At 35.6% G+C, this 22,020-nt stretch overlaps 1 protein-coding gene across 11 annotated transcripts in view; it reads left to right on the top strand.

Annotated features, from left to right (window-relative positions):
• The window catches only part of LOC137645786 (innexin inx2-like), an 89,935-nt gene that overhangs the window by 63,066 nt on the left and 4,849 nt on the right, over positions 1-22,020 (top strand). For 4 of the 11 annotated variants that reach the window (XM_068378722.1, XM_068378718.1, XM_068378720.1 and 1 more), the window contains exons 1-2: positions 15,232-15,388; positions 18,658-18,911. Coding sequence is in view for 7 of the 11 variants with exons in the window: in XM_068378718.1 (XP_068234819.1) it covers positions 18,826-18,911 (86 nt within the window). In the remaining 4 variants the exon portion in view is untranslated. The other 7 variants (XM_068378723.1, XM_068378721.1, XM_068378716.1 and 4 more) reach the window with 5 other exon arrangements.

Below are 22,020 nucleotides of genomic sequence, written 5' to 3' on the forward strand. Positions count from 1 at the left end.
CAACGTCTCAAATTAGAAAGAATGAGGTATTGCCGTGTCTTATCTCTGTGAAGTTGGCATCTACCATTTCTTAAGAAAAAAAAAAAAAAAGAAGAATCGTCGAATATAGATAACGTAAAACACTTCCCAGTTGCCCCGCTGCTGTTTGATTTGCTTGGTTCATTGATTCTTTGACTGAGGGAGGAGATGAAAGAGGAGGAGTGTTATTGGAGTGAGGCCACATGTTCTTCTCATTTGCTTTCACTGTGCGCAACGAAGGCATGACTTGCTGGTATTCATAATTCATGGGTCAAGGGGAAGAAAGTCTCATAAAATGTCTACATTTTAGAGAAACTCGATCATTTTCATCGACTTCCTTGACTTTCTTTTGGTTGCAATGACTTATGATCCAGTAGAAAATTTGCAACTTCAATGTATATGTCGGCAGAATACTCCCAAAATATTTTTGTAAAGATGCAACCTAGAAATATTTAAGCTTATTTATGTTGTAGTATCGCGTATTATGAGGAAGAACGTGTTTAACCTCCAGTTTGCAGGGAAATTGAATGGCATATGTCTTCAAGTTTAAACAATTTTATGGTAAGTTTTATATCCTACTTCCTCCCTTTAATTTTGCAAAAAATACGATGATTTGGAGCGTTCCTGCTCACGGTACACACTTCATAGTTTCATCGCCTTGGGTCTCGCAGGTTCTCCGTCTTCTGTCATTGCCTTCTACAAGATTAGAAGACCGTATTATTTAACAGATTTATAGTTGCTGTTTTGCAAAATGTTCTCTGTTTATATTCGCCATAATAATATGCTGAATTTAGTTTTTCAAATTATTTTTTTTCACTATTTTCTCCATTTCTACATACAGCAGAGGATGCTGTTTTTATGTTATTTTCTGGAACTTTTACTTGAAGCTTCGGAAGTTGGAAATAGATACATTTGAACACCCCTTTCAGATGGGACTCAAACCCACACTGATTAGAAAATCGAAATAGCTGCTGAGCACTATATTGTAATCTGTGATTTTTGTAGACCTAAATTAATGATTTGTTAGCGTGCCGTCTCTCTCTCTCTCTCTCTCTCTCTCTCTCTCTCTCTCTCTCTCTCTCTCACACACACACACAAACATTAATGTATACAGTAAGTGGTGCCAGGTTCGAGAAGTGAGTATGTATGCTCGCTATTATGATTTTCTCATCAGCTTGAGAATTGGTTTTCTTGAGGCACCGAACGTTTCTTCTTACATGATACATCCTCTTAATTCTGGAAGTCTCCCAACTATTTCTCTGGTCATAAGTTTTACAATATAAGATCAACAAGAATCCTTTAAAATATTTCATAAGGAACGTTCCTGCATGTACACTAATCAGTCTTCAAAATGGTGCGTTTATTACATAAACTTTCATATTCAGCCCATCATGACCTGTGTGTATGATAAAAAAAAAAATCCCTTACCTGATTAATTGACAGGTTCTTAAGAGTAATTCTATTAACGTGGGTCCAATAACAGCCATCCTAATTAGGGCGTAAAATACCGTGTAGATGAGCGAGTGACTACCGGTAATGTTCAACTTGTTATCTCATTCATTCGCTGCTCCGCTTCGTCCATTGCGCTGTAATGTGCATAATAACGTTTCAGAAGGAGAGCGTCACTTGCAATCATTTGACGAGTGTGTTTATTCCAGTCCCACGGGGTGTCAGAGACAGACGTCTGGTTGACTTAAGAATTATGTTATCAGCCATGTGCTTGTTTTTACTGATCGGACAATTCAGAATTCTGTAGTGCGAGTCCGACGGTCTCTTTTAATTGTGTAAAGCATTTACAATCAGGCAACGTTGTTGTGTGCCGTCTTGCCTTGCAAATTTGTTTGTGTCTGTGCAAGATTTCTCGATTGGACGTCTGATTTATAACACCTGGTTTAGCCATTTTTTGCTATTACTTTGTATTTTTTTTTCTAACTTTATATCACCCGCTTCAGAAAACATATTTTGTTCTTGGTTATTTTACTTCTTGGCGAAAATTATTTTTCTTATTTACGTATGTTAGATCATGTTTTTTTTTTAATTTTACTTACGAATAATATATTATCATACTCGCAAAACAACAATATGCGATAAAAGAAGGAATAAGGTTTTAATGGTGTAAAGGAATTGCTTTGAAGTCCAATCATTTCAATGTTTGAATAGCGTTGTATGCACGATTTCCTGCTTAACCCTTCACTATCAGTTGGAGCCCTTCTCTATCTATTGCCAAACAGAACTGATAAGACGAGTATGATTCATTTCAGATTGGAGAAGCCAGAAGAGGAATGGTTTGAGATCTGGAAGACCGGCTTCCCCGTCATCCATGAATAGATATATCTGCATTCCTAAAGGCTTTTGAAGAACGAAAACTTAAATAGGATCAGTTGTCCCTTTGTCTTATCTCTCTCTCTCTCTCTCTCTCTCTCTCTCTCTCTCTCTCTCTCTCTCTCTCTCTCTCTCTCTCTCTCTCTCTCAATAGTCAGTTTACCGAGAATCAGTCATCTCCTGGCGTTGGTTCTTTTGGAGGGGCCTTCGTATTTCCTTCTGTCCCTGTCCCCCTTTTCTTTTGAGGTCCTCCTGAATGCGATCGCCTTGATAATTTACAGGTTGGGAATCCTGCACTCTCATACCTCACCTCCATCCCTTGCTTTCATGGATGTGGATGTAGTCATTCCGGAACGTTGAGATCCTTTGGAATTTTAGGGGGATTAGGAGGGGATTACATAAAATTAAAATTTTGTTGTAGCCATTTCCACGTAGATATAGTAGTTACTTTTAATAATAATTTTACATATCACATATATGTCCTGACATGCTCTCTCTCTCTCTCTCTCTCTCTCTCTCTCTCTCTCTCTCTCTCTCTCTCTCTCTCTCTCTCTCTATCTATATATATATATATATATATATATATATATATATATATATATATATATATATATATATATATATGTATATATATATATATATATATATATATATATATATATATATATATATATATATATCATCAACCGTAACTAGTACACTGCAATACAAAGGCCTCAGACATGACCTTCCACTTGCCTCTGTTTATAGTCATTCTAAGCCAGTCTATTACCGCAAATTTTCTTAGCTCGTCAATCCATCGTCTTCTCTTCCTTCCACATTGTCTTATCCTCCTTCCCGTGCTTCTTTTGCAATCTCTAGGGACCCATTCTGTTATTCTTAATGTCAACCTAGTTTCTGTCTTTCTCATCATATGTCCTGCCATTGTTCATTTCTTTTTCTTACATGTTTGAATATCCTCTACTTTCGTTTGGTCTCGTATCCACGTTGCTCTTTTTCTGTCTCTTAGTGTTAATCTCTTCATTAATCTTTCCATAGCTCATTGAGTTGTAACTATGTTATGTTCTAAGGTTTAGTAAGGCTACAAGTTTCTGATGCATAAGTTAATACTGGTAGAAGTATTTGATTGGATACTTTTCTTTTTAGACTAAGTGGTATTTTACTCTTCATAATTTCCTTTTTTTTTTTTCTTACAAAAAGCTCTCCATCCCATGCATATCCTTCTTTTATTTTCGACCTCATGTCCAGGGAAAACATTTACTGTCTGTCCTAAGTAACAAACTCTGGTGGTTCGGCCATCACCGTTATTTGTTGTGTCTGCATTTTCATAGTTCTACTCATATTCATTTTCAGTCCTACTTTTCTGCTTTCTCTATTCAAATCTTCTATCATCTTTTGCAATTCCCCTCATGATTCACTAAACAAAATACTGTCATCTGCAAATCTTAGGTTGAAAAATTATTGACCGTTAATATCAATGCTTACAGTTTCCCCAACTAAGTTCTTAAAAACTTCTGTTGGGCATGCTGTGAGTAATTTAGCAGAGATCTAGTCTCCCTGTCTAACCCTTTTCTTAATCGGAATTTTCTCACTATCTTTATGTAGCATTAGGATTGTTGTACTTCCTGTATACATATCTTCATTTGTTTTAACATAAGATTCTTCTATTCCTTATCCTTGAAGGGCTTTAATTACTGCTGAAGTTTTGACACAATCAAAAGCTTCCTCATAGTCTAAAAATGGCATGAAAAGTGGTTTGCTATACTCTTTTGGTTTTTCCATTAGCTGGTTAATTACATGGATATATTCAGTTGTTGAATACCCACTATTAAAGCTTGCATGCTCTCTTTGTTTCTTAACGTCTAGCTATCTTTCTATTCGGCTTAATATGATATTTGTAAATGTTTTATATATATTACTGAGAGCAAACTTATTGGGCTGTAATTTTCCAGGTCTTTTTGTGAATTAGTGTGGTGAAAAAATTTTTCCAAACTGTAGGTTTAGAGCATTCTTGCAGACATTTCGTATAGACTTCAACGAGTTTTACTACTATGAAGTCTCCTCCATCTATTATTAAATCAGTTGTTAGGCCATATATGTATATATATATATATATATATATATATATATATATATATATATATATATATATATATATATATATATATATATATATATATATATATATCAATAACACTACCATTAACGTAACTGTACCCATAAAAAATAATCCTGTGTTTTCCTTTTTCGTTTTCATTTTTTATTGCAAACTCCTGATTTACTCCTGAGATTGTTTACTAAACAGAAGGATATCAAGGAGAGAGAGAGAGAGAGAGAGAGAGAGAGAGAGAGAGAGAGAGAGAGAGAGAGAGAGAGAGAGAGAGAGAGACTTATTTTCATGTTTGTGTATTTTTGTTTTTACCTTCTTATGAATCAATAATTGTGTGTTTTGTGTTTTTCACTTTCTTCTTTAGAGGGCTTTTTGAAGTTGCGACCATATCTCTGCTGATCTCTAGTAATGAGAAACATCTTTCTGCAAAATAAGGTTTTTTTCTGTACTTCAATGGGATTTTATCTGGTCTCTTTATCTCGTTATACTTTGATATAAGACCACATCTTAATGAGAACAAGCGTATATCTGCTAATTGTTGTGCAAATTTCTATCCTTTAGTTCATTGTGAAAGTTGTTAACCAAGACAGTATTTTAAGCATTTAATTATAAAATTCCTATTGAAATGCTTTTGTCATTAAACAAAATGCACCTGCCCTTAGTAAAAAAGAGTTTGTGTATAGTGCCGAAATTGATTACGAGTCAGACGCCTTTTTTGGGAGATTTGAATTTCCAGGATTGTGGCTCGTTATTTCCTTCTTATCCTCCTCCTTTTTTCCTAAGGAAGTTATTTGAATTGGCACCGGCATCGTTTTCGGTGTCGTTGGACCGGGTTCTACCTTCCACGAGTTGTGGTTTAGATTCGAAGGTGTGCGTAGCGGGGGTGTAGTGGGCCTAGCCGGTGCAGAAATTCTAGTTTGTGGTGTAAGTAGATACTGGTGAGGTTTTGTCTGTGGCGGAAATGATTACCGACGGTTGTTTCTTTTATTGGTCATGTAAGGTGATCCGCACCCATTGCTGTTTGCGGTCCGAGAAGTTAATTCCATTTAGCTGTTGGTGACGAGTTTTTGGCAGCGATTAGAATTTGATATAAGATTTAGGTGCACGACAGCTTTCTGTTGGGATCTGGAAGACAGTAGGAAATCTCCAGATATATTGTTTATTCTCGGTTTTTCTTTGTTTGCATTGTTTATCGTATTAGTTCGTAATAAGCTTCAACAAAGTTTGATTGTGTGAAGTTTTGACATTACCTCATAGATTATTAATAAGGAAATGAGTGTATGGAATTGGACAATAAGTTTTGAAAAGGACTTTTTGAGAAAGATGAATGAACACTCAGAATTAAGTAATCTGTGTTGTGTTTGCTGTCTTGAAAATAAAGCTAGGTGTTACTGGGTCTTTATATTTACTCCAAGTAAATTAGAAAAAATAAATGCTGGCTAATACAATATTCGATTGTGGGATTTTAAAATTAGTATGATTTATAATTGCTCTGGTAATGAGATTTGGTAATAAGAGAAATTTATACGAAACAAGTTAAGGTAACGAAATTAGTAGAGCTCTATACCACTCTTTCCTCGTCTGCATGGCATTCTTTTGTTGAAAAAAAAAAAAAGTCAAAAGATACGTCAAATGAAAACTTCAAAAATATACAGTAGATAATAATCAGTATTTTGCGTTAAGCATGGAACATCACATTAAGTTTTCGTTATATTCTTTTCCTTTGGACTTGGAATTCCAATGTCATTTTTCAATTTTTCATTTTTTCTCTCTCTCTCTCTCTCTCTCTCTCTCTCTCTCTCTCTCTCTCTCTCTCTCTCAATATATTACATGGTCTGTCTTTATTTTCCGCTAATTTTGCCCATAGACCCTATTGAGGTAACTATTAAAAAGAATAGATATATCTTAACATGTCTTACTAATGTGGTTATATGAAGATAATGGGAATTAATAAATACTACGCATTTGTTGAACTTGGTTAATTACATGTGATGAAGTGGTATACAATTTTTATGTCGATAAACACTTGAACTGATACGTACGCACATTTGCAGTGTTCATAACAGAGATGAGATCGGATCGTAAAAGATTTGTAATTATGATGCTTCCAGACAAATAGCCGGATGTGTGCGCTTTAATTACTTCATACGCAGCGAAAGCTTATAGAATTTGACATTTTTTTTTTATTGCAAGAATTTCGAGAAAGGAATTCATGTATCATGTCATAATATTACAAAATAGAATTATTTAGTCTTCTTACGATTCCAAGTATGATTATTATTATTATTATTATTATTATTATTATTATTATTATTATTATTACTTGCTAAGCCAAAATCCTAGTTGGAAAAATATGATACTATAAGCCCAAGGGCCCCAACAGAGAAGATAGCCTAGTGAGTAAAGAAAAATAAGAAAAAACTACAAGTTTAAGAACAATAATAACATAAAATTAAATCTTTTATATATAAACTATAAAAACTCGAAAATAACAAGAGAATAAAAACTTCGAAATAACAGGAGGAAGAGAAACAAGAAAGAATAGTTTGCCTGAGTATACCCTCAAGCAAGAGATCTCTAACCCAAGATAGTGGAAGACAATGGGATAGAGGCTATGGCACTACCCAAGACTAGAGAACAAGGGTTTGATTTTGGAGAGTCCTTCTAGAAGAGCTGCTTACCATAGCTAAAGAATCTCTTCTACCCTTACCAAGAGGAATTTAGCAACTGAGCAATTACAGCACAGTAGTTAACCTCTTGAGAGAAGAAAATTTGTTTTGGTAATTTCAGTGTAGTCAAGTGAATGAGGAAAGAGGAGAATATGAAAAAATATGCCAGACTATTCTGTGCGGGCAAAAATGAAATGAGCCGTAACCAGAGAAAGTGATCCAATGTTGTACGGCCTGGCCAATCAAAGGCAGAGAGATTTTATTACATTACGAATTTGATTTTATGACTGAAACCAGGAGAGTTTGATACCATTTTCAGAGTTTTACCTGAAAGATCCATGAGTAATTTTTAGTGTTCTTTGGAATATACGTAAATTGAAAAGTACAGTAAAGGAATAAAGTAGGAGATTTATGAAAAATTACTTCAGATTCTTTGTATTGTAGATCGTACACGTTAAGATTTTAGTATGATTGGTCAATGCAAGTTCTGCGGGGGAAGTAGGATCGGTGAAATCAATATTAGCTTTCGTTGGTGCATAAAGAAAATTCAAGTGAACATAGAAGATTCTTGGGGGACAATTTAAATGTTTGTCTCTATTCAAATATATTTTTGGGGGGAAATGCTCTGTAGAAGGAATCGTGTTACTATAAGTTGCACATCAGCACATTGACAATAAGAACTATCTAATGCACGATTAATTAAGAATACTTTTTATCAGTGGGAAAGAGGAAAGAACACTTTGCTGGATGAGGTAACAGCCTTTGAAGATGTAGGCCTCGTGGTCACCACTTGAGCCTGTTTTTTTTTTTTTTTTTTTTTTTTTTGTAGAATTCATTTACCTGCCTTCCTGTTCTGTTGATTAAAGACGCTATATTGAGAAGTGAAGAATGTGTCGCTCTAGTTTATGTTTATGAAATTTTAGTTATTTATGTAGAATTTCCTTTTTCATATATATTTACCCTTAATGTCGATCGTATCGTGACAACCATGTTTCCGTTAGAATTCGTCAGAAATTCGCATCTTTCTGTTCACGAATAGTATTTGTGTATTCTACAGGTGAATTACTTCAAGAATTATTGTAAACACTTATGCGGTCCTATGTACGCACGCATCGTAAATGCACAGATGAAGAGGACCCATGTAATCCCTTTAACGGGGCTGCCAAGTGTATGATAAGACACTGTAGTGTACGTTTTTACCAAATCTTTATCTTTGGTGTATAGTTTTTGCAATTGGTATATCAATGTATGAAGATCATTCGCTGTTTGTTGTTCTTTGATATTTTATGTAATTTACTTGATTTAAGATTTGTGTGTATTTTCTCGTGGACAAAACCTTTTAAAAGAAAAAACCAACTCCGAAGGCATCATCGTCTCGACTACCTTCCTCTACATAAGTTCTTCCCATTATCAAGTTTGGATTATCTCTGGCACTTTTGATATACATTCAGTCAAAATTCTGTCTATAATATAAAAGATTTTCTCAACAGACTCAGAAAACTTGAGTTTGTGCAGGAGAAATGAGGCGTCTTCTTGGATGAATGGTAGAGAAACATCTTTCGAAACGGTGGTGGATGTTGTAGATGGTTTATAGGGCTGGTGTGATGGGTGGGGGTGGGGGTTGTGTTTAGCAGCAGAGGACGGAGGTTGGTGGGCAGACAGACGGTCGAGTCGAGCCCAGAGACGAGAGTTCCATGCCGCAGCCGTGGGCAACTCATTGAGAGAACCGTATTTCGTCCCCCTCCCAATTCCATCATCTCCCCTCCCCCCTTATTACCCATTCCCTATCTCCTGTACTCCCTCCTAAGAGCTGCCCTCCCTCTTTTCCCCTTGCCATCTCCTCTCTCTTTCAAGAGAACCTGCAACTCCTATTCCCGCCTGGGAACTATTGGAACAGACTCGTCTTTTATAGCGTTTATATCACTTGTTCAGAGTGGCTTGCACTTTTTTGTAAGGTTCTCTTCTTCATCACCAAATGATTCTTTCAAACAGTAAACATGAATCCTCGGTTATATTACTTAATGAAACAAAAAGATTGTCCCCATTAGTGTTTATTTTGATGTCCAGTTGTCATGTCGCTCCTCATCTGCCATTTTTGATCAGGAACTTCTCAGGAAGTGTAGGGTATTAGAGATTTGATGCATGGAGACAGTTTTAGAGGAGAATTTGTAAAAAGAAATTCTCTAACTGGCAGCTGCTCTTTGGAACGCTGAAGCCAAACCACACTCACTTGGTGCCCCTCTCCCCCGTCCTTCCCTCTGCCCTTCCTCCCACACACTCCTGCCATTCTACCGCTCTATGACTACAACCACAGCCAAGTGAGCCAACGCGTCCTCTCCAACAGTTGCTATCCTTTGACTTTGGTAGAGATGGTGATGTTTGCACACTTCTTCATATTGCTATTGTATTTGATTTCGTCGACCCTGGGCATTTTTAGTCCCACAGCAATTCGGAATGCTTAGTATGCCATGGAAATTGAGTTTTATTTTTATATTTTACCTATTTCTTTTAAAATTTACCACTATAAAAATATTTACAAGCTATTATACTATATTGATTGCATTTAGAGTATTATCGAAGCATTTAAATCCACATTCATTGCATCGTATTTTACTGAATGATAACGGAAAAGTCACCAACGCTGCTAGCAAGGATCGAAACACTTTGATCAATTCTTTGTACTACCGTAGAATGTTGGAGGCTTTTCATACGCTGAATCATTTAACCTACTTTCTTATAGGGTGTTTTTGTCAGTAATGGAGATGATGAATCCATAAACGCATAATTGGCATCACAACAGAACAAAATAAATCTTACACAAGGCAGCCCAAAGTCGTTCGAAGAGGGAGTAATGACCGTATATATTTAATTTTTTTTTCTTTCTTTGGATAAGTTACTGTGCGACCAATTAAGATTTCGTCGTCTGCAGGTTTTGGGCTAGCATAAAACAGGATTAATATGCTATTAATCCTCGCTTAAAAGTACATACGAGTGCGTTGCGAACATTGTTTATTGTGTTAATTAGGCTTCTCGTTTGCTATTTGGTGGAATAGTTACTGTAAAGCAATGCACGCCAGCCTCTCTTAATAGAAAATCCCATATATGTGTGCTGTTTATTGAAGTAGTGGAATAGTTTTAAAATTAAATCAGATGCAAAAGAGAAAAAAAATGTTGAGAAGGAAATAAGATTTTAGCGAAAACTATATATTTCTGTCAAATTTCATTTTAGCGTATTCTTGAAGCAGTGGCAAAGCTTGATGATATTTAAAACAAAATATATCACTTAGGGGAGAAAGGAGTTTTCTCAACTGCTTCGGTAGTGGTTGATGGCAATGATATAACAATTAGGAGCACCACGGCCACCGCAACTTCCCGCCATGCTATATCGTATCTGACCCTCACACTTGGTTGGCAATTTCAGTCTTGGAATTTTAGTTACCAACCTGTATCTGTATACATGCTTACCCATTGTATGCAAATGGCTCCTTGTGCGTCATTTTATTTGTTTGAAGTTGACAGGTGTAACTGGCGTATAAATGTTTTCATACTTGGTGCTTGCTGACTATTCGTCTTTTTTTTTTTTCCTTTCCGTAAGTGAATTACTACGTAATGTGACAATGCATGAAGTAACTGAAGGGTCGAATATTCAAGAACCATCTTATCAGTTACTGAGGGTTGTCTGTCAAGATCTGTGACTTTGCTGCCACTTGTCATCATTTTTCATGTTTCACCACCTTTGAACCCCGTTTCATATACTTCAGTTACACCTCCTTTTCAGGGAATGTTTTTGTAAGTGTGCGCAGCGTGCACATACATTCATTACGTTCATGAAAGTGTTTATATTATTTGGCTGTTTTCAGGTTGTCGATCGTGTTTTGATTCACATCGTATGCTTAGGCACGTAAGTGTTTTTTGTTTACAGCACTGATGCAAACTACAGAGCAATAATGATGTCTTCACAGAAGCGCCTTTGGTCCCACCAATTTTTTTTTTCTATTACTTGTTTTTACATAGTAAAACGATGTTTTGCACATTCGCCGCCCCCTCTTAATTTTGGAATACCGCCTGTAATGTACGAGTTTGCAGCTTTGTATTCATATGACTTGTTGATTAGATTGCAGATGGGACCAAGTTTCATGTTTCCTAAAACTCCCTCCACTACATCTCTCTCTCTCTCTCTCTCTCTCTCTCTCTCTCTCTCTCTCTCTCTCTGCGCGTGTGCATATACGCGCTGCTTGATAAAGATGAATTACGACAAGGAGTAAGGAGGGGTTAACGCAAACGTGTTCTGAATGCACTTATCATAAGCTTGATTAAGGAAGAATTGCTCAGTAATGGCAGGGGTACTTAGACATTCGGGACTTTTCTTCGCACTGACATTACGTTCATCTAATTACGAACTTTCTCCCTTTTACACACTATAATTCCATTTGATGGCATTTCTTTAGGGGATTGGGACAAACACTATAGATGGCTCTTTAATGGAAGGCTATGGTTTGTTATTGCAGTGCAACAATGTTCTTTATAATGCGATGTTTTTGAATTGGTAATCACTTATTGTCATTATGAATTTTGTGTCAAGCTCTGTTGTTGGGAAGCAAATCTCTTCCAACAATATTATATTACATTTTGAAACAAGAGTAACGACGAAGTTTTTTCTTTATCTTCGCGATGGTATTTTGACCAAAGGTTGGTGAAGGACGAAACTCTTCGACAAAAATTCCCTCGTACTGTAGTGTGTAGCTCTCGTGTGCATCGGATAAACACCTGGTTTCAGAGGGAATCTGGAATATGGTTAAATGACTCTTGAAGCCCCGTACGCGAAGGGTCAATTTTCTTATGACGCTAGTATGTACCACTGGTGCCAAATCAATACGAACCAATCGTTTGTTTTTGTGGCTTTGGTGTCAAACTGAATTTGATTTTAGCGTTGGAGTCGCCCTCATGCGCCTTCTTGTCCTATTAGTGTTATTAAATTGCAAAATGGTGAATTATCGGAGACCTCGTTAAATGAAGAGAAGAGAAAAGTTGTAATACGGGTCACCCTTGTAATAGAGGACAAAAGGGTTCATATTACACAGGCGAGACACAGCAGTCTTCCCTTTGCCCCCTTCCCCCATTATCCTTTTTCCTTTCCCACACCAGTCCTCCGCCTTACTTACTCCCCTTTTCCCCCCACCGTGAAAGGGGTGATCCCGGCGATGGAAGGAAGAGAACCAAATTAAACGGGAAAGGACACCAGCGTACTTTCACGGTGACTGTTTAGTGAAGGTCGACTTATAACATATACTTGTAAATCTCAATCTTCAGATTTCATCTCCTGTTTGCCTCTTCTTCAGAAAACAGATTTGGAAGGGGATGTTCTTATGGCTTGCGGACTTGTGGTGATTGTCGTTCTTTTTCTTTCGATATCTTTATCTACATTCGGAATAGAGATGGAATGTTATATTAAGCGGGGGCATTTTTTAATAAGCAAGACCAACATGCAATACTATGCAGTCTATCTTATTTCTCTTTCTCTTGTTTTCTTAAAGTTTTTACAGCTTATAAATGAAAGATATATTTTAATGTTGTTACTGTTCTTGAAATATTTTATTTTAAAAGTTTATTATTTCTCTTGTAGTTTCCTTATTTCCTTTCCTCACTGGGCTATTTTCCCTGTTGGAGCCCTCGGGCTTATAGCATCCTGTTTTTTCTACTAGGGTTGTAGCTTAGCAAATAGTAATAATAATAATAATAATAATAATAAAAGCTGGTATTTAGAATTAGCTTTTGCGCGCGAATGCTATGGGAAAGGTGTGCAAAAATAATTTTTCTAATGTGAAAATAAATAAGTTTGTTCTTTATTAAAGAACTATACAATGTATTAGCCACTTTCACTAGATACATTTGTATTTCTAATTGCCATAATGATCGCTTAAACTCTCGATTACTTTACAAACTTGGGATACTCTTAGCTCAGGGGTTCAAATCTAACTACGGGATTTTTTGTTTTCCTTTATTTTAGTATCTGGATTCAAGGCTTTTGGTTATCCAAGACTTTACCTCTCGGATTGAATATATTTTACCTAGACTCTTAAAACCTTTTTCTTCTACCGTGTGGGTCCCACTGGGTACTTTCTAAAAGTAAACGACAACACTTAAAATATTCCCTTAAATGTTGTCTTGTTATTGCACTGAAAAAAAGATCCACGGCGGAACACGTATTTCTAAAAATTCATTTTTTTCATTGATAATGTGGTCTCTACTCAAATCTATTTTCCTCCGCTATTGTACAATAGAATAAGTAATTAAATCTAAGCGAAATGAATACGTGAGAGAAGCGGTAAACAAAATATTATATAAAGACGTAATGACACGAGAGGGAAACGAAATTTTAAGACTTCCGAAAATTGAAGATTATTTCCTGAATCCGAAGAAAGTCGGAAAGATGAAGAAAGAAAGGCTTCTTATTGTAATTGGAAATTTATATGATGCAGACCCTGGCGTTGCGCTGCGACTCTAAACGGCCATTGACGTGAGAGATGAAGTGGCCCTGTACAGAAGATGCCAGAGTAAGAACTTTTGAAGAAGAGGATGTTGGACTGAGGGAGGGAGAGGGTGAGAGAAAGAGATGTTTATGTGTGGCATGAGGGAAACCGTTGGTCATTCAGGTTTATAAGTTTACGTCGAATAGGCAAATTGATATGGATTAAACCTCCACCGCCCGACTCCTTGATGTCGAGGGGAATTTTTTTTTTAGATTTCTATTTTTATATATATATATATATATATATATATATATATATATATATATATATAGATAGAGAGAGAGAGAGAGAGAGAGAGAGAGAGAGAGAGAGAGAGAGAACTCCACTTTCCAAGCTACGTGGTGATGGGGTCACTTGTCAATGATATGTCTGGACAAGATATTTCAACGAGGATGTGTTTGGACCTTGCTTAAGCCTACCATAGTTTTTTTTTCTTTTCCGTTAGCTATTTCATTAAACGGATAAATTTGACGTCTATGTCTCTATGCCTTGCCCTTCATTCCTGTGGATCTTAGAAATAGGATGATTTATCCTTTTTTTTTTCCGTTAAGCCATTTGGTGAAGCATGGGAATCTTGAAAACATCGAAACTTGTGGTTTATATCGCCAGACATGCTCAGTTATGATGCAAACGCTTGGGTTTTTTTGTAAAGAGTTGTTTTAATTTTTTATTATTGCTGCTTGCGAAGAAGATAAACTATTGATACAGCGAGCGGGATTCAAGTATTTCCGATTAATATTTCAAATCCCTCCAAACAATATTAAAGATGGTATGGGGAGAATTCTGCTTTTCGAAACTATCATAGATAATTACCAAAAATATCCCAATTCTCTAAATATAAGTAAATCTGCCTTACGCAGATTTGTGCAGTCTCTTTCTTCAAGTGTTTGCGTATGCATACAGACCAGCCTTCTTAATCATTATTTAGATGTACCTTTTCCAGACCACATATTATCAACGTTGAAAAATTTAACCAATATTTTGTTATGTGATTCCTAATAATTTTTGCATCCCATGACTTATAATGTTAAAACTCTATCCAAATAATATACATGTTCGACTTATTTCAGATGAATATGTAATTAGTTTTGCCCATTTTATCATTATCGTGCACTGAACTGATCTTTAGAATTCAGGATACCATTTTGAGAAGGAATCTTCCTGGCCGGATGTTTTGTCACCAATGGTTTTTGGGGCGCTCATATTTTTAATATTGAATGTTTAATTGTTTACATCAATGGATGCTGGATCACTTCGAGGTGGGTCCAGCATTCTGCAAGAAATAAAATTGATCCTTATAATTCTTCTTTCCCAAGTAATTGTATTGTGAGATTTGAGTGTGAAGCTTATAGCCGCTCTTAGATGCATCGTCTCTCTCTCTCTCTCTCTCTCTCTCTCTCTCTCTCCTACCGACAGGATAGCGCATTCCTTCGCCGATTGGTTAGCCCGGGCGAGGGAGGCGTTACACCTCTTGCCGTATGGCGGGTATTTCATCAAAATTTACAAGATATAATTAATTCAAGTTTGCATACTTCCCAACCCAGTAGTTCTAAATAATATAATCAAAGTCCGGCGATTTCATCTAGTATATTCAAGATAGGCGATAGTAGTAACAGAACCCGCGACAAAGAAAACGGTAGTTGGCAACTGTTTGATCCAAAAAGGCAGGGCCGTCCTTAGCGGCAGTGTTGCCTTCTGAACCATCCACACTTCTGGAGGGTAAGCCGAGGCGAGTACAGGTAAGCATATGGACGTCGCCTTACTAGGATGTTTTTGTTTCTGCCAAGATTAGTGTCTGCAATGCGTTGAAATCTTTCACATCGATGGAGTTTGCTAGTGACCATAGTGCAGAGTGATGGAACTTGTGTTTTCCCCTTAGTGTTTGTTTAATTGGAAAGAAAGAAAAGTCTAATTCTTGTGTTGCTCGATTTGGGTTGGTTGATGTGGTGAGGGTTGGCGACCGACCGCCTGTGGCTGAAACTCAAAAGAAAACGGAGGATTGGACCGGGAGACAAAGAAGTCAGCCATTTGTTCGTCGGCAGAAGTGTTTTCGTTAAAGGTAAAACGCTCGCATAAGAAAGACTTGTTAGTCTTATTGCTATGGAACATGGAAGAAATTCAAATTAGTGATATATACCAGTGGGTATGAAAATTAAGTGTTTATTAGTAATCATGGGTTTGTCAAGAGAACAGAATTAGTGGACAGATGGCATTCTCCTTTTGCTTGGTATTACAGGCGGATGTGAGCAACCCCCAGTCTTGTGAAGCTCGGTGAAAGCACTGTAATTGGTGATTTGAACAATTTTATCATAGTGTGCACTTGATTTAGTCTGAGAATTCGTGGATAGTCTCTTTTAGCCTAACTGTACAGGTAGGCCAGGATACAATATTCAAATGTCTACCCATTAGCCTTTGTTGTTTCCGTGCAAGGGGGTGATCATTGACCCAACTATGTAATATGCTGTACCATTTTTGACGGTAACTATAAATAATGTCGACCATCGGTGAAATTTCAAATGATTTTGGGATTTTTATTATTATCAGGTGCGGTAATATACCGATAGTTCTACATGTAATACGGGTTTGCAGCCACATCAGTGATTTTTTTTTAAAGTTCATATCCCCACACTAAATGGGAAAGAATGTGTCCGAAAGACCATTAAGGAGTTTCCAGTATTGTTGCTTTGTGTGTAATAACGGTTGTATTAACGTACTTAGTATATTTTGAATTTCGCTCAAGTAATTCTTGTCATAATTGAGGCTGAATTCTAACTTTATGACCAACTTCATTTGCTATCGTATTCTCAACTTTATACATTAAAAGTTTTTACTATGAATGTTTCTTCACGGTATATTGAATAGTTTTTACCATTGAAAATATCTCGACTACACAGTTGTTTATACAAACGACATTTATATATTGTCAATTCCATTGAAACGTTCACTTTGAGAACTGGTGCAGCAGTCAAATGCGCCCCTTGTGGAATGGGGAAAAAAAATAAAAAAAATTATGAATGTCCCGACGTGGTATTTTATAACCGACCGGTTAACATTTCATGAACGATTTTCAATCAAATTGTCCGCGTTTTTATGCCGTTTTCTTTTTGAGTGGTTTTAAACTGCAGTTTTAGTAGGTTTCTCCGTAAGGCCTTTGATTATAGCCAAATTAACTTTCTTGCTGATTTAGATATGGTTGCCTCTAACGTGGTTTGTTGAGTTTTCTCATTTACATGGCTTTCATTTGTTTAATTAATAACACTTGAAAATTTATTGAAGCAATGTGAAATCTATTGGCATCTAAAGTATAAATAATTGTAATGTGCTGGTTCCATCTTCTGAGGTAAATGGTTACTATCCCATATGCTTTTTAGTCCGCATTGTCATTTAAAGGATGAACGAAAATTTTTATTTTGTGCTTGACAATGGGCTCCGTGGTCGCCGTGATGGTCTTTTCTTTATTTCCTGATACTTTTTTTCTTCTTCCATTACTATTTTGCCTATTTTCTTTTACTACAATCGGCTACTACTACCACCACCAACTGCTATCACCAGTTTAACCCATCATGTTGAACATTTGGCCATATCTAGTCCCAAAATGCTATTCATTATCCTTGAAGTAGGCAAACTGTTTCGAGTCGATATTCATGTAAAGTTGGGTATTAAGAGCATTTAATATATCCCTTGTAAGTAATATAGGATTGCTAACATTCTTTGCAATAACGATGATGAATGACTTTTGATTGTGCATGTCAGTCACTTTATTCACCAGATGTGCCATTATTTTTTCAAGTAATGGTAAATCGAATACTGGGTAATGATCATAAATAGAACCCGATTATGGTATTACATAAGTCGAAATGACTTACTGTGGGAATAAGGACACAAGTGAAGGACAAATTTATTAAATCCAAATACGGTTTTACCAGTAACTTACTATGATGGACATTGAATAAGATAGAAAATAAGGCTCGAAATAAGTTTGGAATTAATGTGGTACAATATCGATGGTCGTCGGTAAAATACTGAGCTGCTTTTTAATAATGAAGTCAGTTTCATATATATATATATATATATATATATATATATTATATCGTGTACGTGAAATAACTCTAGAAGCGCTTGGCAAATAGTTGAATGGTTCCACCTGACGGCATTTGAAGTTGAGGAAAGAAACCATTCATATGTAGCCTAAATATTGAGGGCATGTATATATATATATATATATATATATATATATATATATATATAGAAATTATGTATGTGTCATAACGAAGATGTATAAATTAGATAGCATGTCTTTGAACATATCAATACTTGGGGTTTTCTATGTTTTTTTTTTTTCATCGATATTCAGTTTAGCTAGTTATATTTCATATGCTTGTTTTAATTCTCTTTTTTTTTTTTAACAACTTATGATTTGTTGCACTTACTTCATTCTCTTCTTTAGTGATCAATAGATTATATCTTCATTATTGTGTTTTAGATTCAGTGGGTAGGTCATTCTGGTTCGGTTAAAAGTTTATTGAAAAAGTAGAAGACATACTTGAGAACATTAGGTATTGATGTTACTTGTCGTAACATTACTTTTGTGAATTAATTAAAGCTGTCGACCTGAACAGGATTTTGAAATAAGTAGGTAAGGACACGACTTGTAGGTTAAGTTAGGGTGGGGGAAGTTCATGTCAGTATGCGTCCATTTTTGATGCACGGTTGAGGAACTGGCTGACAATATATTTTTCATTATTTGATGGTGATATTTTAGTTGTATTATTGGCCGAAGAGCTCTGTTCCACATAGGTTTTGAATGAGTCTTTATTGTAAAAAACATTTAGCCTAAATAGTTTGTTCGATAAACGTTTTATATTTTAAAGTTTGTATGTGGATAGGACTTGATGGACATTCTGTTAGTTTTATCATAAGTCGATCAGAAACTAAGTTATTGATGCACCTTTCTTTTCATGTAAGAACTGGGAACTTCCATATAAAATTGACTGTTTTGTCGTTGCAGGCGTGATGTGGTGCTTCTGACAGCGGTGAAGACGAGAGGAGAGGAGCGTGGAGGAAGAAGTGTCGAATTAGTTGTTAGCGATCGAAAAAGGTGCCAAGCCTGGGTGTGGTGGGCCCCATGGAGCATTGGTCCTTACAGTAAAGTTATGTTCCTAGTACAACGTAGCACATGAGTGACGTTGATCTAAGCCTACGTCAGCTCCTGGCTTCTTACGATTCGGCATCAGCCAGACCTAGACAGTCTCATACTCCAAGGTAAGGAATATAAGGTCCATGTTCTCCCTCTTTTAGGGTCACGAAGTGTCCCTTGCTATATACTGTACTACCATAAAAGATAAAACCTATAGGGTTTAGGAAAAGTGAAAATGGTTCAAATTTTCAGAGAGTAATTTTTAAGTCATTGGTATATAAGAATTACAGCCCACTGTTTAGTTTTCCAAAAGTATTCAATTTTTGTTTTATGGTATCAATGACTAAATTCACGTCAGCTAGGCTTCTATTACTCTGCCAAATTCACCAGTGTATAATTTTATTCTAAATTAATTAAGTTGAAATAGGAATTATATATTGTAAACTTAATTTAAGGTACATGTGAAGCTGCATATATATATATATATATATATATATATATATATATTATGTATATAAATGTAAAGTTTTTCACTAATTTTAGACAAGTGTCAAGCTACAAATAACCCATTGATATTGAATTCACTATACAAACTTTGGTTACATCTACAAGAAATTGGGTAGTATGAGCTAATACTTTGACCCAGAATAAAACCTTGTCCACTTTGTGTTTGAAATAGGGGGGTATTTATTTAATCCATGCTCAAGTCTTATGTCTTTTGGAGTGGTATTCTGTTTAGTGACTAAGTAAAGCCATTCACCCATGAAGATGGATGTGTAGACTAGACTGTCACAGAATTTGAACTCAGAAAGACATAGGTGCATATCTTGGTCAGGGTAGTAGTGAAATACTCTTAATATGATTCTCTTTGGATGTAATTTTTTCAGAAGGTATAGTCAGTTTTAAATCAATGGGTTTACATTTTTTTTAGGATTAGAAAGTACTGTACAGTATATTTATTGATAATTCTTTTAGGATATTGAATAACAATGAATCCCCCTTGTAGGATATTATAAAGGGAGATGCCTCATTTGAACCATCCTCACTCAAACTACTATAATTTTATAAATAAACCCACACTTCCAATTTTAATGTTCAGGAATGATAGATTCATGCCATACTTGTGTTCACTAAAGAATAATAATGCATTTTATTTACTTACAGTAGAGACCATAATATATAAAGTAACCAAGTGGTATGAGTTTAAGAATTCCTCTGTATGATAATGAATGATTTTTTCTGACAAAGGAACGGGTTCAGGTTAAGAGAATGTTTTATGTTGAATATAGGCCTGTTTGTCCCGTGCTGCACTGATCAATGTGATGAATCTTAGGCACATAGTTCTACAATGAGGGTTGCAGGTTTCTCTACAGTAGAAGTTAATTTTAGTCAATACTCCAAACCAACTGATAGTGAATATAGAACACCTTAACCAATCCTGAATTGGGTCTTCAATACAGAACTTATGTCCTATTTAGTGACCATGAAAAGAAATGGGATGATTATTTTCAATGGCAGCATAACTTGAAGCAAACACAAATTATTTTGGACATAAAAACCAAAATATCGGTAAAAGCACCACCACTTGCTACTTCAAGTGGGATTGATATACTGTATTTTATTGTACTTACAGTAGTTTCCAGCTTGTTTATAAACAAAGTAATCTATAAAATTAAGTTCGTCAAAGAAGATTTTGAATTTGATGTTAAAATATATTGACCGAAGAGCTTCCCATCACATTTTTATTAATGTTTGATATTCGTTCATTAAATCTTTAACTCATTGTTAGTTATTTTACAATTTTTACAAGCTGCTAGACGTCTTGCTTTTAATGACAAACCACTTGCCCTGCACTTGGAACTAATGACAGCAGTTATGAAGCTGCTAATATGCTAGGATTTTCAGGTTACCAAATGTCCATTAACCCCCCCCCCTCATCTATATTTTATAATATTTGCACAGGTGTTTTTAATAATAATAATAATGGATTTTATTGGACAGAAATTAAATTACATTAATATTGTTTACAAAAATTCAGATTCAGTTCAAGCCCTTGTGGAGCTGAGATTTTTTAGAAAAAAGCAGTTGGTTACATTTTGGGTCTGACCTAAAGGTTTGAAATTGGACGGCAAAACTTGTGCATCTTGAAAGCAGATGCTGCAAGAAATCTCTCTCTCTCTCTCTCTCTCTCTCTCTCTCTCTCTCTCTCTCTCTCTCTCTCTCTCTCTCTCTCTCTTTCATATTGGATGTTCTATGCAGCTGCTGCAGAGTATTATAATTCTCAATTGAAGGATATTACTAGTCAAGAAATATATTTTGTGCTATTTCTTGTAGCATCTATAAATGAGACTTTAATAAACAAATATTACATTCTGCAGAGCACTTGCACCTGTAGATAAGAGACTTAAGTACAGTAAACAAAAAAAAAAATTCATTCTGCAGAACACATCAAAATTGAATTACTCATTAATGCTTTCTTTTCCAAAATAACTTGTCAGCAATATTTTGTTTGATGAATTTATTTACACTTTTAGCTATTCAACTTATGAACTGAAATTTCCATGTAAGATGAAATTTGTAGTCACATTATTGTCTTTTTCAATTGCTGAATGACTGAAATATTTCAAATGTTAAGTTTGTCTGATAATATGCCATATATGTTAATTTATGCTGCTAGTTTCATTCTGCTGTCTCTCCTCCTTTGTACCGATTTTCATTATCCTGCTTATTTTGGTACTGCTATCACCAATGAAGTCTTTGTTTCTGATACTTTTTATTACAGACTTTTATCGTTCTGAGATGTAAGAAGTTTCTAGGAGTGAAGTGTGGTATTAGAGCATCTTAAATCGTAATTTGTGAAACACTTTGGATTTGTCTTATTGCTGCCATTGACGAAGTTAGTGGAATATTGGTTCATTGCACCTGCATTTTGTAATGTCTGTGTATGTACTGTACCTATATTTTCGAAGTGATCTTAAGTTTTTTAAATTTGAACAGCCATGCCTTTTTGTCATGTCTATTATGCAGCTTTTTGTAAGAGTAGTATTTGAATCTGAAATTGAAGATTTTAATTAGCAGAATCCTGGCTTGCAAAGGATGAGCATGTTTTGTGTGATTGTGCTGTTTAAGCAATCTAGCCATTTCTGGTAAAGCCCAGCTGGGTGGAAGCTATTCATGACTTGGGCAGGAGGGAGTAAGGGTAAAATCACAATTGGCATGAATGGAGGTGTCATT

This window comes from Palaemon carinicauda, chromosome 8 (genome assembly GCF_036898095.1).
Source record: "Palaemon carinicauda isolate YSFRI2023 chromosome 8, ASM3689809v2, whole genome shotgun sequence".
In the NCBI taxonomy this organism is placed as follows: Eukaryota; Metazoa; Arthropoda; class Malacostraca; order Decapoda; family Palaemonidae; genus Palaemon; species Palaemon carinicauda.